This window comes from Corythoichthys intestinalis, chromosome 2, assembly GCF_030265065.1.
Source record: "Corythoichthys intestinalis isolate RoL2023-P3 chromosome 2, ASM3026506v1, whole genome shotgun sequence".
Taxonomy (NCBI): domain Eukaryota; kingdom Metazoa; phylum Chordata; class Actinopteri; order Syngnathiformes; family Syngnathidae; genus Corythoichthys; species Corythoichthys intestinalis.
In genome coordinates, this window is record NC_080396.1 from 48,093,175 (window position 1) to 48,112,254 (window position 19,080).

General features: G+C 41.3%; 1 protein-coding gene across 2 annotated transcripts in view; it reads left to right on the forward strand.

Moving 5' to 3' along the window:
• Window positions 1–19,080, forward strand: part of kcnd1 (potassium voltage-gated channel, Shal-related subfamily, member 1) — a 35,655-nt gene that overhangs the window by 5,442 nt on the left and 11,133 nt on the right. For both annotated transcript variants that reach the window (XM_057829609.1, XM_057829611.1), the window contains exons 2-5: window positions 4,747–5,367; window positions 6,563–6,808; window positions 7,265–7,977; window positions 15,362–15,524. In XM_057829609.1, the coding sequence (XP_057685592.1) occupies window positions 5,212–5,367; window positions 6,563–6,808; window positions 7,265–7,977; window positions 15,362–15,524 (1,278 nt within the window). In that variant the 5' untranslated portion in view covers window positions 4,747–5,211. The remainder of the gene's footprint in view (window positions 1–4,746; window positions 5,368–6,562; window positions 6,809–7,264; window positions 7,978–15,361; window positions 15,525–19,080) is intronic.

Below are 19,080 nucleotides of genomic sequence, written 5' to 3' on the forward strand. Positions count from 1 at the left end.
GAAAACATTGCAATAAAATAATGCAAACTGGTTAAACTTGAGAGTAACTGAGATCTGTCATGACAGAACATTACTCCTGAAGTTCAGTATTCGCTTAATTGATATCTGGCGCCATCAAGCGTCGTGAATGGGTATAATGTCTAGATCCGAATATAAGACAACTCCCACTTTTTCAGTCATATTTCAGTGCAAAAAAACATCGTCTTATATTCGGGCCAATACGGTATTTTTCATTTTACCTAAATCCTAGTGAATCTTAAAGATAATTTATTTCTTTTAAAAGTTAAATAAATTAACTTGAAAAAAAAAAATGTACAAAGAGGTGTAAAATTTTGTTCATAGACGAGAAATCTCTCTTATTATGCTAGACAGGAATTCCCAGTGCAATGGCAGAGAGCTGGTACAGGTTTGTTTACATATTCGCCATAAGATGCCACCATTGCGTTTTCACCTGTAACATCAGACGTGGATACAATGCAGTTGTATACTTTTTATACTTTCTTTTTTTGCACTGTTTTAGCCTGGCAGGGGGCCAAAAATAGTTTGACTCTACGTGTCAAAGGCAATCTTTGCAAGTATGTGTTAGACCAGGGGTCCCCAACCTTTTTTGCACCACGGACTGGTGTTATTTGGGTCTTTTTTTCACAGACCGGTGTTCTGTCAAATTTTGTACCCTTATAAAATTTTGCTCCCAAAGCTTTTGTGGCGGTGAATTATATTCAGTTGGACTCTTTTCTACATGTCCGTCCATGATCAAACATAAGTAATTCCTTTCTTTAAAGAAAGTTTGTAGTGTTTACTTTGGAATCGCTGCATTCGCGGCCATTTTTAACATTACGCGCATGCAAAATTTGTCAGAACACTGGTAATGTGCTGCAGAAAAATACAGCAAATGTAAAATAGCATTTGTTTTTAGCCCCGTTGTGTTAAGTGCAAGGAAAATATAACTCACCCGCTGAATCAGTGGGAGGCCTGAGCTTGTTTTGTTGAGGTGAGATGGTCCCATCTCGGTGTGATGGGAGAGTGAGAGAAGCCTGCTTCACAAAGATACGATGTTGGAAATTGTAGCACTGTTTTCAGTGCTCTCGTAGCGATGTCAGGATATTCCGGAATGACTTTAACCCAGAACCTCGGTAGAGTTGTTGTCTCAAATGTACTGTACGTTTAAGGTCGCCGTCATTTGCAATCTCTACAGGCTGATTTTTGTACAGACATGCTCGAATCACTCGGTTTATTCAGGAACGGGTCACAAATCCACTCCTTCGCAGTTTGTGGGTCTTTAGTGATTGGGAAGTAGCGTGGATTTTGTTTTCCTCGAGGTTGTAGGCTCATCTTCTGGCTCATCAGGTGCCCTTTTCCCCGTAAAAAATCTGTTCAAAGACGTCTTTTTTTCAGTCATTCTAGTGTTGGAGTGAATTATTTCCGGGAACAAATGTGATGCGCCCGCCCTACGTCAGACGTTATTATCGAGGACAAGCGCACATACAGTAGATATGCAAAACAAGATGTACTGCTAGAAGTCCAATCAATGGATTTCTATGACGACATTCTATCCTGTAGTATTATATCTACAGTAGAAAGGGATATTGGTGTGTTAATGGGAACAGGCCAAAGTTAATTTGGCCAGAATGCAGTCATTAATAAATTATTACTTCTGTCTGGCCCGGTAGCAAATGCGGGGTCCACGGCCCGGCGGTTGGGGACCCCTGTGTTATACTATATGACTCAGCGCAGGTTTTTGTGTGATGTCAGCCTGTTCGCTCTCCCTAAGATTTACCCCAGCTATGAAGCAAATATTCCTCCTCGATGTACTGCGTCTTCGGTCTTCAGTCTACATGCTTCTTTTTCATTTAGGCATTTGATTTCTAAGGCGTCTGTATTCATGCTTTTGTCCTCGTGTTTTTTTCATCATGTTAAATAGGCCTGCACAATATATCATTTGAACATCGCCATCGCAATGTGCGCGTGCGCAATAGTCCAGTCGCAGGACATGCAATATATATATATATTTTTTAACATGTAAACTTTTGTTTGCTTCCTTAAAGCAGCAAGTGTGCAAAAACGCGGCCTCCAAGATCCCTTTTATATATAGAAAACTTCATCATTCCCAGATGAACCCCTTTTTACCTTGATTAATGGGTATAATGTGAATACAAAGTAGTCATGGTCAGTCTACCAAAGTCTTCCCAATTTGGTGAAAATTCTTCTAGTTTTAATATCGCAATATAGATATCGCAAACCCCCAAAAGTCGTAATGTCATTTTTTTCCAATATTGTGCAGCTCGAATGTTAAAGGTCCTATTAAACACAAAGAAGAAGCCGCCTGATACCGACAGTTATAGCTGACCTAAACAGCAGACCCCTATGACCCCTAAGTTTACCATCATTGTTTTTTGGCCCTGTCAGTGTTTTATGTTTGATATGTGTAATGTAATGTACTCTGTGTAATTTTCTGTACAGTCAGTGAAGATTAATTTTCCTAATAAATCTATATCTACAAATACTTAGATCTAAATATACCAAGTGACTTTAAAATGAGAGCAGAACATATTTTTGACACATATCCATCAAAAACTGACAGAACAGGCTTAATAATTAAAGTAAATCCTTAATTACTCTTCCTTCCTCAACTGCCTTTGCCTTGCTCAGTAAAAAAAGAAAAAAAATCACCAGAGGGAAGTTAATTTAACTCATTCACTCCCTGCCATTTTCACCGGTGCAATCCCCTTCGCTCCCGGCAGTTTTACTGGATTTTGACTGATTTTGCAAGGCCCACAGAAAATTCTGTTCTATTTCTATATAAACATGGAACCCACCAAAGGCAAGATTAGACTCTCTTCTTTCAGCAGGAAAAAAAAAAGTTTGTTCACATCTTTTTCCATTCTTTCGAAATCAGCATTAGAAAATAGCTTCGTTTGAGCAATTTTCCAATTTCTGATGAAACAACTGAGAAATGGAGCTTTTTGTGAAAGTTTACATTCTAAACATAACTTTGACTTTAACACAGCTTTTTTTGCTTTAGTTACATCCCAAACATCTGAATAATGTTTTCTTTTTACAAAATAACATAAACAACAAGACAAATAGAGCTTTTGATAGCAAAGTAACAATTTATTTACACATAACTAACGGAGAGATGACGCAGTTGTGGCCACGACAGCGGGGGTCAACTTTTCCCTCATCGCCGCCTGTCTCTGCTTGGCAAGCAGCACGGACTCAACGGCATCGTCCGCTGCACTGGTGGTCCCGGTCATTCTGCTCGGTCGTCCGCCGTCTGGCATCCTGGACGTCCATTCGGTCGTCTTCTGCCAGCGCTTTGGCCGTTCGGCCAGCCGTTCGTTCCGTTGAATCGGGTTGCGGGTCTTACCAAATGCGCTACTGCCTTCCGGTGGCCAGTTTTATTGCTTTAAAATTGATTTTTTGGCGTTGTGCATTGGAGCTAAGTTGAATCAGAACCCAGAAATGTCTTTTGTGAAAAAAAAAACGTTGGGACACTGAAACAATTAAAAATAGAACGTATTTATACATTTTTGGGAGCAAATGAGATAACAACTAGAGTGGGCTGATGGGATTTTTGCTCGCATGTTATCTATAGGCTTTCTATTCTGTTCTTGCCGTGTTCTGTCATTCTGTCAACATACACAAGCTAGCACATGCAAAGCTAGGCATGATAATCAATAATGGTTGTGATGTCACAACCAGAGTTGCTGATGAATATGGTTGTTGCCTGATGCATTGTTTTGAATAAAATAACTGTAAAATTGAAGAATTGCTGATGAATATGGGTGTTGCCTGATGCATTGTTTTGAATAAAATAACTGTAAAATGGAAAAATATGAGATCGATTTGGCACTAAAATGCATTTAATTTTCTACATGTAAAATTACATTAGTGCAGCATTTTTCATTTTTTGACATGATCACCATTTTTTAGGACCTTGGCTGTCATTCACAGCGATAGACGTCCAATCCATTTCAGCTTGGAAGGCTGTCGGTGAATGATCACAGCCTATTGCGGTCAATGGCCGTGAATTAGTTAAGACTTCTCCATGCGTATCTACATGTTTTTCTGTCTTTATGTTTCGCTCGTGTACACATTTCTGTTACTGTCCTTCATATGCTTCATTGTACATGTTTCCATTTTCTACATGCTCCAGTCTTCTACTTGCTTTCATCCATGTGTTTCAGTCTTCTACATTCTTCTGTCTAAATGCTACGGTCCACATGCTTCAGTCTTTTACCTCCTTCATTATACATGCAATCCGTCTTCACGTTTCATTCAACACATTTCTATTTTATTTGAGTTTCATGCTCCTGCATGTTTCGGCCTACAGACATCTGTCTTCAAGATTTAGTGTTTAATGTATGTCTGTTTTATACATGTCTGTTTTCATGCCTTCATGTCTGTCTTGTACATGCTTCTGTCCTCCACATGCTTTTTTGCCGTCATGCTTTAGTCTCTGTGGTACTGTTGGGCTCAGGTTAGGGTTTCAACCCTCTCCCTGCCAACTTCCTTGCACACACACACCCAGAGCACAAGTCAAAAGTGTGTTCATGAATTATGAATCAAACTTTCAGCCTGACTGGACTCCTCTGACTTGCTGCTCTCACGTGCGTGTGCGCACACACACAGATTGAGTAATCAGATTACTGTAGATTTTTTAAGAGCCTTCCTCTTGAGGCCTCTGTACTCTTATATGCATCTGCTCCTTCTCACTTTGTCCCTTTTTTTCTCTCCATCTGACAGAATAACCAAACATGGGCGCTGAGCCGCCACTGCTTGGCCCAATGAGAGTGGGAACGGCAACAGGAAGTAAGGACGAGTGAGGGAGGAAGAGGGCGGCGGCGGTGGCGACGTGGAGCTGCAGATGAGGCCGAGAAACACTTAGAGGAGGAGGAGGAGATTGTGTTGAGCTTGCAACTTCACCAGCATCATCACAATTTAATAAGGCTGCGGCGTGCCAACACACACACATACACACGCATTCATTTGGATTCAAACAGCGAAGTTTATGTTGTTCCTTACCTGAGTATCATCTTGACTTTCTGCAAATTTTTCTGAATGACGTGACCCTCGGCAGTGATTGTACCCCCTCCCTCCCTCTGCCCCTCCCCCTCGTCAACATGTCAAGCCGCCACCACGCCAGGAAATCAGGGCAGGGTCAGTGACACACCCCTCCCCTCTCGCCAGTCCAATTGGGTTTGATGCAAGATGGCAGCCGGCGTGGCAACATGGCTGCCATTTGCACGGGCGGCAGCCGTGGGCTGGCTGCCCCTGGCCAAGAAGACCATGCCCAAACCACCTGTGGACAACTCGTCCAGATCGGACGAAATCCTCTATGTCAATGTCAGCGGGGTACGCTTTCAGGTAAGGTCCAAACGCTAAAACTAATCAGTGGTAACCAAATAATTACAGTTAAGTCTAAAACCTAGCTCCCACACCAAATCCATTCCGTTGTAGCCTCCTCTCATTCTCTTTTGTCTCCTCTGTCCTAACGTCCTCAATGGGCCCCTGCTGTGGTTGTTGCGCTACCCTGCACAAGGTGGGTAGGGGGCTGTGACTCTGATGGTCCGTCCCACCTTGAGTCTTGGGGGTCACAGGGGCCAAACCGTGCTCTCGGCGGGATTGGGGCTGGAGTGGCGGAGGGTGTGGGCCAGGCTTAAGGTAGTAGGTGTGAGCATTTGGGGTGGTTGTGCACCCACCTCTCGAAGGCTGGTTGGGGGCGACATGGATGTGTCAGGAGACCAGCCTGGGTCCTACGGCACATGCCTTATTGGCTGTTGCTGCGGGCCGTGGGGAGTGTCGAGCTCGCTCCTCCTCTCTCTCATCCTCCACACAGCAGTTACACTATAGCTAAAAAACAAAAACGTCACTGATGGTATAAGGGTACAGTCACCTGACATTGGCGCAGCCGGCGTGGGATCAATTCCCGCTCAATGGTGTCTTTGTGTGTACTCCTTGACAAACTGGCGACAGTTTCGGGCAGGGGTCTCCAAACTATTCCACATAGGGCTGCAGTGGGTGCAGGATTTCATTCCAACAACACGACACCTTTTCACCAATCTGGTGTCTTACAAGTGTAATCAATGATTGCAGACATGTGCTGCTTGTTTTAGCAGAAACCTCATCGGTTAAAATGTCTGTGCTCGATCGGTTGGAACAAAAACCAGGACCCACAGTGGCCCTTGAGGACCGGTTTGGAGACCCATGATTTAGGGCGTAGTCTGTCTTTTAACTGAAGTCAGCTGGACGTGGCTCCAGCACCTTGCGATCCCGTCAAGGATAAGCAGTAATGAAAATGGGTTTATGTTTTCTATCCCCCTATCATTATGTCAATCCATCGTTCTACCTGTGGTTCTATATCATTCTATTGGTCAGTCAATGGTTCTGTATTGTTCTATCAATCGATTTATCATTTCATTGTTGGATCCTTTCATCTTCTTAATCCAACAAAGTTCCAAGCACAAAGCCTAACCGTTGTGTCTGCCCGGTGCAATTTCCAACCCTAACCACATCCTTACCACTTTTGAGCTAAATCTAGAATATGTTTTTGTTTGTTTAGACATGGAAGAACACACTGGACCGTTATCCCGACACCCTGCTAGGCTCCTCGGAAAAGGAGTTTTTCTACAACGACGACACTCAGGAGTACTTCTTCGACAGGGACCCCGAAATGTTCCGCCACATCCTCAACTTTTATCGCACCGGGAAGCTGCACTATCCACGACACGAGTGCATCCAGGCCTTCGACGAGGAGTTGGCCTTTTACGGCATCGTGCCGGAAATCATCGGCGACTGCTGCATGGAGGTATAAACTTGTTTTTTACAGTGAGTCAGCATGTAGTTATTCTTTGTAGATAGTCACAGTATGTATGTAGTTTTCATTTTTATGCCTAGGGACTATGTTGAAGTGAGTTGAGGAACTTCAGTTAGACTCAATCATTGTGATTTTTGGACTACAAGCCATTATTTGTTCCCCTGCTTTTGAACCCTGCGACTTGTAGTTCGTTGCAGCTTAATTTGTAGATTTTTGCAGGCTAATGAGCTGCCTGTCTTTTGGCATCAATATGTAATACAATGTGGAAAGCTGCGACTTATTGTCCAGTGCGGCCTTTAATATGAACAAATATGGTTTTCTTGTCAAATCTGGTGGGTGCACCTTATAGTCCAAAAATTTGTCGATATTTCATATATTGCTGGGTTCCATCCCCCTCCATATTGTGATGTGTAAATGGTTGACCATTTCCCCTCCTCTGCTATTAAGGAATATCGAGACCGGAAAAAAGAGAACCAGGAGCGCCTGGCTGAGGACACGGAAGCTAACGAAGCAATGGACGCACCCTTGCCCCCACACAGTACCCCCAGAGAGCGCTTGTGGCGAGCCTTCGAGAATCCGCACACATCCACCATGGCGCTGGTCTTCTACTATGTAACAGGCTTCTTCATCGCCGTGTCGGTTATTGCCAACGTTGTAGAAACAGTCCCCTGCCGGCCCCCCAAGGGGAAAGTCAAGGACCTCCCTTGCGGTGAGAAGTACCAACTGGCCTTCTTCTGCATGGACACAGCTTGCGTGCTCATCTTCACCTTCGAATATCTGATGCGTCTGTTCGCCGCGCCCAGTCGCTGCAAGTTCATGCGCTCAGTCATGTCGGTCATTGACGTGGTGGCCATCATGCCCTACTACATTGGACTGGTCATGCCCGAGAATGAGGACGTGAGCGGCGCCTTTGTGACGCTGAGGGTCTTCCGCGTCTTCCGGATCTTCAAGTTCTCGCGACACTCGCAAGGTCTGAGGATTTTGGGCTACACACTCAAGAGCTGCGCTTCGGAGCTGGGCTTCCTGCTCTTCTCGCTCACCATGGCCATCATCATCTTCGCTACCGTTATGTTCTATGCTGAGAAGGGGACCAAAGGCTCCACCTTCACATCCATCCCGGCCTCCTTTTGGTACACCATTGTCACCATGACCACACTGGGGTAAGTCGCCCTTCCCCGCCTTCCTTCCTTGTCCGCTTGTGTGTCGCCATAGCAACTACGCACGCGTTTGCCTTGTGTTTGTGTGTCCTGCTGAGTGGGCCTCCTACGCCGTGCTGCTCAAGCGCGGCGACCAATCTTCATCCTGCTGACGCCTACACATATAAAGTATGTGTGTGTAACAATGGTCATGGTCTCTTAACCAATGTGTGTTGTCACAGATACACAAACACACACTTTGACGCTTCCAGTAGTAGTGAGTCACAGCTGGTAGTCGTGTGCTCCTTCTTTCGTCGCTTTTTTTACCAAGCCGCATCATGTAGTTGTGTGTTGTATTTCTGGGGGTGTCTTTGATTGAGTCAGGAAATCATCTGCAATATTGTATCAAAAAGAGTCATAACAGGTTGTTGTTTGATACTGTTTTTTACAAAAAGTGCGTTACCACCATGCTGTGGCCTCTCAGTGGTGAGGAACTATGTTCAAGTGAGTTGCAGAGCTTCAGTAGAAAAAGTTTGTTTTTTTTTTGTTGCCATTGTGTGGCATCTCTATGACAAGAATGTACTGTAAGTGTCACCTGCGGCACTTTGTTTGCCACCACATTTTGGTATCTAGTGAACAGATAGATGGAATGAATTTTAGACAAAGGACACATAGAGGTGGGCGATATGGATAAAATTGTATGTCATGAGATTTTTGTCTGTCTTAAAACAATATTCAGTGGTACCTCGACATACGATCGCTACGACACACAATCTTTTGACATACGACTTAAAATATGACTCGCCATTTCTTTCTATATCCGACTTTATGCTCGAAATACGACGATTTATGACAGCACCGCAGTTTCTTTGTTTTCTCGCAAGACGGACGCACGGTGGATTTTCTTGTGAGAGAAATTAACATGGGTTCCAAGAATGTTAGTGCAGGTGGTGAAAAAAAGGAAAGAAGGAGAGGCTTACCATTGAAATGAAGATGAAAATGATAGAAAAATATGAGCGTGATGCGCGCGTCCGTGAACTTGCCCGACAATACTGCCGTAGAATGTCCTCCTCCGACCGCCGTTCACCAGCCTTTATAATTTAAGTTGACAATTCTTATTGTGGCAAAATCGCCAGCTACGTCAGGTTTTTAATCATTTTATTTCAGAACTTGTGCAACACAACATGACTACTGTCCGCCGCGGCTGAACAAAGTGAAAGTAAAAAGTCCTCCCTCACTCTGTCAAGTCAGCCAAGCGGTGCGTTCAGGTACACCACGCAAAACACATCTTCCACATTACAACCCGATTCGTTACATTTTTACAGGTCTTATTATTATTATTACTAATATTATATTGTTATTTCCGATTTTTTATTCATAATTTATTTGTTTTGCTCTGTGTAATTGCTATTTGCAGTAGTACCAGAAACATTTATGAAGGAGTCAGTGTAGATTTTCGGGCTGTGGAACGAATTGATGGAATTATAATGTATTCTTATGGGGAAATCCTGCTCGACATACAATCATCTCGACCAGGTCGTAGAACAAATTAACTTCGTATGTAGAGGTACCACTGTCTATCTTCATATATTGTTCCAAATAACTTTGTATGTAGAGGTACCACTCTATATCTTTATATAATATTGTTCCAAATATTTAATAAAAAAAAAATAAAACACAAATATCAAGTGGTCAAATAAATTACCATCAAAATTTTAACCCTTTATTGCCAAATGTATCACATTTGATACACCTAACATTTCATGATTTTAAGACTAATTCAAAATTTTGACATTTCTTTTTGAAAAAAAAAAAAAAGACATGCATCAACACATGCATCTGCAGGTTCCATGAGGACAAAAAAACCAGGCTTTAGCAAGGGTTATAGATATTAGAGCGCTTATTACACATATTCATTTTGTCTTTTTTGCTGTTGTTTTTTTTTCAAATTTTGGGATTCTCTGATAATTGCTTCATGTTGCAGGTATTTAAAAACACAGCGCTTCAAGTAACACTCAAATTTGCTTAAAAGCATTAAAAAGCAGAGAAAAAGAAATGACAGGATTCTCTCAGTAAGTAAATCTAACGATATAAACAATGGAAGATATCATATGTGGAACTTAAGGGGTTATGGGGGTAGGGGCGCACATGTGCACAGGGCCCCCAGGGGTCTGGTTTGTGCCCGTAAAGGGGGCACAGTTGGACGAGGGGAGGGTCAAAAACAAAGGGAAAATGATGCGCGGACCTACAATATAATCTTAAAGTACTGAAATATCTCTACGAACACCAGCCCCACCCGGCCAGCTTGTTGTCTGAAATGGCCCGCTGATAATCAGCACACACACAGCACAATCAGCCATGTTCACACTATAGTGAAAGAAAGTAACAACCCCTTGCTGGGCCTGGCCCCCCGCTCGGTCTGGTGGCTCAAGGGACCTGTTGTTTGACATTGAGTATCAGAAGAAAATCTGCTCCCCTGTTTCAGTCATGCTAAAGTAATCATTACATCATACTGTATTGGGTTCAGTTGTGCCTTGAGACAAATTAAGACATTTGAAAATTGTCAGCAATTCAAGGACAGGTTTCATGATGACATCATGAAACAAAGAATTACATGTGTAGTTCGTACAACTAAAAAAATCAACTACAGCAAAACAAAAAAATAGGCGCAGGTAAGTTGATGCTAACATACTGTCCAATGGAAAACACCATTGACATGCTAATGATTAGTGTCGATAGTAACTGGTTTGGAACAGTTTTAATTTATCTATTGGAGCAAATCATAGAGATAAATCAATAACAAAACACAGGTACCATACTGTATATGATTTATCCTGTACAAAAAATGCCTCACAAAGTCACTTACAGTCGTTGTGAACTACTGTATTCTTCATTTGTGTTTGCTTAACTGTATTATCAGCCCCCAAGTGGGCAAGATGGGCTTGACACAGAGAATTGAATTACAGTATTTAATTCATGATGTATTCCCTGTTAAATTCTTAACATTCAGTTTCCTCCATGCTTGTAGAAACTACATTATATTTTTCATGTTACAAACATTTGAACAGATTAATGGCCTTTCTGTTACTTTCAAGAGGGAAAGATGATTTGAGATGGGTGTTTTGAGTTTGAGTCTAATCAAGAAATGAATTAAACTCATATTTTAAACTCCCCTGTATGGCCAAACAGCATAAAGATTGCAGGCTTGACTCTTGGAACTAGCTCAGAGACAGAATCTTCTTTTTCTCTGACTCTTGTTTTTTTCGATGCTCTTTGTTTGCTGACTTTGTTGTCTCGAGCGCTTGGCATCAGCTCGCCTTTTTCTTCTCATCATCTTGTCTTTTTATTGCTCGGGTCCGCTGGCCGCCACCTTGATGACAGAGACCTTGAGGATGAACTCAAAGCTCGCAGCTTTAGTGCAGAAAGGAAAACTTTATGAGGACCTTAATCCAATCGATCAATCCATTAATTCATTTACCAGTGACTAACACACTACAGATTGACAGCCGGATGTAGAGATGCTGATTCATTTGAATTGTGCTCTGGAAATAGCCGAAGGAGCTGAATTTAGACACAGACTTTCATCTCTACTTTCACTTAGATTCATTTTTTGCTGGTGTGTTACCGTGCACTTGTGTGTTGTAGGATTATTGTGTGTAGAAGGGACTTTTACTTTGGGGGCGTGTTTGTGAATATTAATGAATTAAACTGTGTACTGTACATGTGTAGTATGCAGAAGTAAATGTTACTGTTATTAGCCAGTGTGTATTAGTTTGTGATTGTGTGTACTGGTGTGTATAATAGCATTGCGTTTAGTAAACAGAACATATGTATATATATATGTATATATATGCAGTGGGGCAAATAAGTATTTAGTCAACCACTAATTGTGCAAGTTCTCCCGCTTGAAAACATTAGAGAGGCTTGTAATTGTCAACATGGATAAACCTCAACCATGAGACGAAGAATGTGGAAAAAAACAGAAAATCCCAGTTTGATTTTTACAGAATTTATTTGCAAATCATGGTGGAAAAAGTATTTGGTCAATACTAAAAGTTCATCTCAATACTTTGTTATTCACCCTTTGTTGGCAATAACGGAGGCCAAACGTTTTCTGTAACTCTTCACAAGTTTTTCACACACTGTTGCTGGTTTTTTGGCCCATTCCTCCATGCAGATCTCCTCTAGAGCAGTGATGTTTTGGGGCTGTCGTTGGGCAACACGGACTTTCAACTCCCTCCTCACCTTGTGACGTCAAAATGATAACAAGAACGGGGAGCAAAAATCCCAGAACCACATGGGGGGATCTATTGAATGACCTACAGAGAGCTGGGACCACAGTAACAAAGGCTACTATCAGCAACACAATGCACCGCCAGGGACTCAAATCCTGCACTGCCAGACGTGTCCCACTGCTGAAGAAAGTACACGTTCAGGCCCGTCTGCGGTTCGCTAGAGAGCATTTGGATGATCCAGAAGAGGACTGGGAGAATGTGTTATGGTCAGATCAAACCAAAATAGAACTTTTTGGTAGAAACACAGGTTGTCGTGTTTGGAGGAAAAAGAATACAGAATTTCATCCGAAGAACACCATACCCACTGTGAAGCAAGGGGGTGGAAACATCATGCTTTGGAGCTGTTTTTCTGCAAAGGAACGAGGACAACGGATCTGTGTAAAGGAAAGAATGAATGGGCCCATGTATCGAGAGATTTTGAGCAAAAATCTCCTTCCATCAGCAAGGGCATTGAAGATGAGACGTGGCTGGGTCTTTCAGCATGACAATGATCCCAAACACACAGCCAGGGCAACAAAGCAGTGGCTTCGTAAGAAGCATTTCAAGGTTCTGGAGTGGCCTAGCCAGTCTTCAGATCTCAACCTCATAAAAAATCTGTGGAGGGAGTTGAAAGTCTGTGTTACCCAACGACAGCCCCAAAACATCACTGCTCTAGAGGATATCTGCATGGAGGAATGGGCCAAAATACCAACAACAGTGTGTGAAAAGCTTGTGAAGAGTTATAGAAAACGTTTGGGCTCCGTTATTGCCAACAAAGGGTACATAACAAAGTATTGAGATGAACTTTTGATATTTACCAAATACTTATTTTCCACCATGATTTGCAAATAAATTCTTTAAAAATCAAACAATGTGATTTTCTGGGTTTTTTTCAACATTCTGTCTCTCATGGTTGAGGTTTACCCATGTTGACAATTACAGGCCTATCTAACATTTTCAAGTGGGAGAACTTGCACAATTAGTGGTTGACTAAATACTTATTGGCCCCACTGTATTAGACATCAATTAATAATTCTAAGCTAAAAATGACAGGCATTTTGAACAATAAATATGATTACTTCTTTTTATGGCTGGGTTGAAACAAAAGCGGTTGCGCGACGTCTGTAAACGGGGGTTCCCAGGGTAAAACAAACAAATTAAAAATAGTTCGGGGGCTTAATGTGCCATGAATCTGCTATAGCAGCATATAACCATATTGTTCTATCAAACACAACAGTTCTTTTGGCTTAAGATAGAGTAGTTTATTGTAAAGAAGGGTGCAAGAGCAGAAACTGCTTTTTCAGTCTTGTCTGTGTTTTCCGCCATATATATAAAGCACATTCCTACAAGGAATAGTGGTGAGTGTACAGTGTTTAGTAGTTGTAGCAGGTGTTCCTGTCTAATTGTGTACTTGCGGTAGTAAATATTACTCAATATTAGTATTGAGTTCTAGTGTGCACTTATGCATTACTGTATGATAATCTGTGAAACTGTATGATAGTGTGTATATTACTCAGTGTTACTGTTTACTACAGTATGTTACTGCTTAAGTGTGTGTAGCGGTGAGTCCTAGTTTGCATTAGTGAGAGACTGTTAACTCCCTTCGTAGCGTTGATGGAGATAGACGTCCAATCTATTTGAACTGTTACAAATGGATTGGAAGTCCATCGCCATCAATGTCACTGAAATGTGATCATTCACTGCTAGCCTCTCCCTCCTATTCACAATTGAGTACAGCTAAGATGAAGTATATTCACATTCTAATGGCTAGAATGAGCGTCACATCTTCAGCAGACAGGGGAAAAACACGGAACCAGCATCCTTCCTCCTGCAACTTTCATCATCACATTATCAATTAAACATGGCTGCCAAAGAGGAGGGGGAAGATCTCGCAGAGGACGAAAGACGAGGAGGATGAGGACTCCTGCGGCCTTTAATCTACACTCGGAAAGATTAACAAAGACTTGACACCTGCCCCTTGAACAAACACAGTACCTCTAAGCGAAAAAGACTCGACCATGACTTGAGAGTCCACTACAACATGAGCATAGAGAGAAGCAACCACAACCTGAGAGTAGACTATAAAAAGTTGAAAAATCCTAAATTGATTCCAAACCATCCAATATGAGATTGCCTGAAAGTGGAAGTCTGTGGTTGTTGTTTTTTTTTTTTTTTTACTCCAATCTGCAGTTCACTGGAGGACTTTTTCTCCTCTGAGTGGAGTGAGCATTAAATCAATTAGCATTGGCTGTCTTTGCTGAATCACGATTGGCTGATAAACATCAAGCCCTGTGTCCGGTTGGTCAACTCACCACTAATGGAGTTTTCCTTTTATTTTTTTATCAGGCCTGATCTGGATTCTACTCGTTTTACTTTCAAGCCCATTACATGTCTTTCATCCTTCTCTCTTTACTCACTGATTTCCTCCTTTCCTTGTCGTCTTCTGTGGTGTCCTCGTTATAGTCATTTTCTACTAGAAAGATGCCCATCAGGTTCATGTGTCGGTTTGTCTGGCGGTTGTCATGGCGATCATCTGATTCCTTCCTTTTTTTTTGTTGTTGTTGCTGCTTTTCTAGAACATTCCCTTCTCAGAGTTTCCCTCTGTGTTGAGTGCAGGGTGACATAATCATGTCATGAAATATTTAAACACTAGAACTAGGATGACCCGGCCCTTCTGGGACCTCCCACTCTTGTAAAACCTTTATTTGTCCTGACGTCTGACCAACTGGAAACCTCCTCTCCTGTGCGTGTGGGTGTGAGTGTGTGTTCCATGAGAATGGCATCTGACATGAGGATGTGTGAAAGGAAATGAGGATGAGATTTGATCGGATGATGACACAAGGTATCATAAAGTGACATGAAGATGACATCAGGTGACATAATGTAACATGAGCATGACATCAAGTGACATGTGACATGAGGGTGTGACACTGTGTGACATCATGTGACATAACAATTATATCAGGTGGCGTATTGTGAGAGGAAGATGACATCAGGTGACATCATATGGCATAAGAATGACATCAGTTGATATTGTGTGGTATGAGATACTGTCTGAGGATGACATCGGTTGGCAAAATGAGGTGACATTAGTTGAAGCCACAGATCCTGAATTTCAGCACTGCGGTCCGCAGGTACGGCGACATGGTTCCCAACACAATTGCCGGGAAGATTTTCGGATCCATCTGCTCGCTGAGTGGCGTGCTGGTCATCGCCCTCCCCGTGCCAGTCATTGTGTCCAACTTCAGTCGGATCTACCATCAGAACCAGCGTGCAGACAAGATGCGAGCGCAGCAGGTCGGGGTGCCAGGAAAACTACAACATTAACAAATTGTGTTTATTACATTAACGAAAAAGTTGCTTCACTTAACTTCACTCTGGAATCACAGGAGTGGCAAAAGTTGAAAATAAATGAACAAACAAACACCAAAAAAATAACAAATAAATAAATGATAATATAAAGTTAGATTTTGTCGTTGACTTTGAATGCAAAAAACATTCTCTGCCTTTTCTATTCAGCCTTTTGTTTTCTTTGCTTTGCCTTTCTATCCAGGAATGGTAGTCAATAAATGATTACTCTTAGCTTATCTGAAGGAAACTGGTGTCAACTAAGCGACGAGACTTGCAAGGGCACCCAAACCGACAGAAGGCCATAAGTTATAAATGAACAACGTGGAGGATTTAAGGAAAGATGTTCGGCAACTACTGTTAACTATAGCTAGGTACAAGGGCGTAGGTTTGGTCTCAACATTGGTAGGGACGCTATAACAGCATGACCTGCATGTACACTTTTGGCTGGGGATGGGACAATAAGACCAAACAGATTATGTACATTTCTCAAAAATAGCTGGTTCCTATGTAAAAATGAAAAAAGTTAAAATTATTTTCATGGGAGAAAGTCATTTTTCAAAATGCTTGCTTCATATGAAGAAAATTTACAGTGGTTGTGTTTTTGATTAGTTTTTTCAGGGGGGGGGTTAAAAATGTGCATAGGCTGCAAATAAAAATATATTTTTTAAATGATGTTGAAAATAGGTACATTTTAATTACGGAATAAATGCGTAAAATGAACAGTTGAACTAACGTTAACAGTAGAAAACGTACAGGAAGACACCTCTCTAAGCTTTCTTCTCGAGTGTTACAGGTTAGCAAATTCACACAGTTTAATGTTATGCTAACTGTGATGCAGGTCGGACTTTCAGTAGCAAAATTAATGGTGTGTTCCCCATCTCCATAACATTGACGTCTTTTTACATTACTTACAGTGGCCGCTGCTGCTGGCTGAAAAAAAATATCCCTCCTCTTCAAAGGGGGCGGAGGAGGCGACATGATCACATTTCTGTCGGGATTGTGTGAATGTTGGGGTTCTGTTCATTAGCCAATCAAACATGCGTTTGAGGGGAAAAAATGCACGGGCACATTCAGCAAGTGAAAAGGGGTAAATGTAAGTCTGAACATAATGAAAGTAATTCACTTAATAATAGTAGGGTCAATTCTATCTTTACAACATATGGGAAGATAATCTAAATTACCTATAAAACTGAAATCATTATATAATGCAAATAATGTTGCTTAAACGTTGGTGGGGACAATTTGAGTATCCCTACAAGTTGGTGATGTTATGTCCCTACCGTCCCTATGCTAACCTACGCCCTTGTCTAGGTATGTGGAGGAAAATGTTCAGCCGGCCTACATTTTATAGATAGTAGAGTTTCCTCCACATACCCAGATATTTTAACGGTTTAAGAGGCCCTTGTGAGTCCTTGTCGCTCAGATGACGCCACTTTCTTTCAGGTAAGCTAAGAGTAATCAGTTATCGATTCCCATTCGGGGTCCGAAAAGCCCTCCCAATGCCATTTGATTGACAGATCATTCCTTTAATAGCAAATAAGTAATAGTAATAAGTAATAGCAAAAGGCTAACGGTAATTATGATAGAGAAAGGCAACACCAAAAGCAAAGACAGTGAAAAGCTAAACAGAAAAGGCAAACAAACGAGAGCATTCCTTTTTTCTGTTTGTGATTTTCAATGACTAAAAATACTGTAATAGTCAATGAAAAAATATGCCTTTACATTTTTATTTTCTTACTCATTCGTTTATTTTATTTTTTTTTATATTTATTTTGATTTCAACACTCCTGTGATTTCATAGACACTACAGATACTACTGCATTACCCTAACTACACTTCTCTCAGCACACATTTAACTACACACATCGAACAGTACTACTTTTACTCTATACAATATTTATCTACTACTTTATGTACACTAATTTCACTAAATTTGGACCAAACTAGTCTAACCTTACACATAGTTATTATACTCTTAGTAACCCTATTAACTTCTCTCTGCACACATTTTACCTACCGGGCTCGAACTGTCCTACTTTAACTCTTGTACAATATTTATCAACAACTATAAGTGCACTAATCTCACTAAGCTTCTTCAACCAAACTAGTCTAACCTTACACTTAGTTATTCTACTCTTAGTATCCCACTTTAACGGGACAACTCCAACTACTCACATACCCATAGGCGGATCTACTTTTCAGGCGAAGTAGGCGATCGCCTTAGGCCCCCAACCAGCAGGGGGCCCCCAACCAGCTGCCCTTGCCCCAACGAGCAAGGGCTTGGGCCTCCGGAGCCAGCACCCCCAACTATTCGTCATGTATAATGATGTCAGAATACCAAACAAACAAACAAATAACAAAACAAAAAAGAAAGCCATTTGAATGCTGCATTTATATTACCCCCCCCCCACACACACACACACACACTACAATGAACTGTTCCACAACGACAGACTGAGTATGTTGCTTCGCTTCATTTAGCGCCGTTTAGCTTCGCTTCGCTCCGTTTAGCATCGCTTAGCTCCGCTTAGCTGTTTGTTACCTTCACTTAGCTCTCCCGCGTTTTTCACGCCACTAAGCTCGCTGTTTTTACAGCTCACTTGCTACTTTGCACGTCGGCTATCGTTTATTTCGAACATATGAGCAAACATGCTCTTCATGAGAACCAAAGTGCAGTGAGGAAGAAGTTGAGAACAGGCCACTAATGCCTCTTTTAACTTTCTTCTTCTTCACACCGAACATAAAATACACGACAGCACACCCTGTGGTGAAACAATGCAGTACAGTTCCAATCAGTCACACAATAACACTCAACAGCTGGTTAACAGCATTTGCTAACAAAAAACAAAAACAAAAATCTATTAGTGACACCACAAGCAATGACGAAGAATGTTTTTTTTACGTAGTGTAAAGCTTTCGGTTAGCGGTTTAGCGAACGTACCTCCGGTGAAGATTTCAAAATAAAAGCATGTCATTTGATAAATAACGATTTCTGGAGTTAATCCCACATACTTCAGAATTGATATTATAATATGTAGTGTAAATACTACCGAATACAGATTCTACAGTAAGAATAGCTTTCAAATGACACTCTTTATGACAAGTATGATTGCCAATGACTAATTATTTTAATTATTATAATACTATTATATATAGTAGTATACAATAATGCTAGAATTTTTTTTTTAAAGAATTGTTTTGAATAATGTTGGAAAGGCAAAGTCAGTGTTCTGAATCTGTTTACATTATTTTGCACTAGTAAATGCTATCAGCATTTAACCTCATTGTTTATTTGTGATTAATTATTGTTATTTACATGATTATTTGTACTTTAATAAAGAATTTAAGTGTTCCAAAATGGTTTTGTGAATTAATAAGCGTCAACAAAAATTTCATTGCTAAATTAGTGAAAAAAAGAAAATTATTAGATTAGTCGACTAATTGTAAAACTAGTCGGCTGACTAATCAGGAGAAAATTTGTCGTTTAGGACAGCCCTAGTGT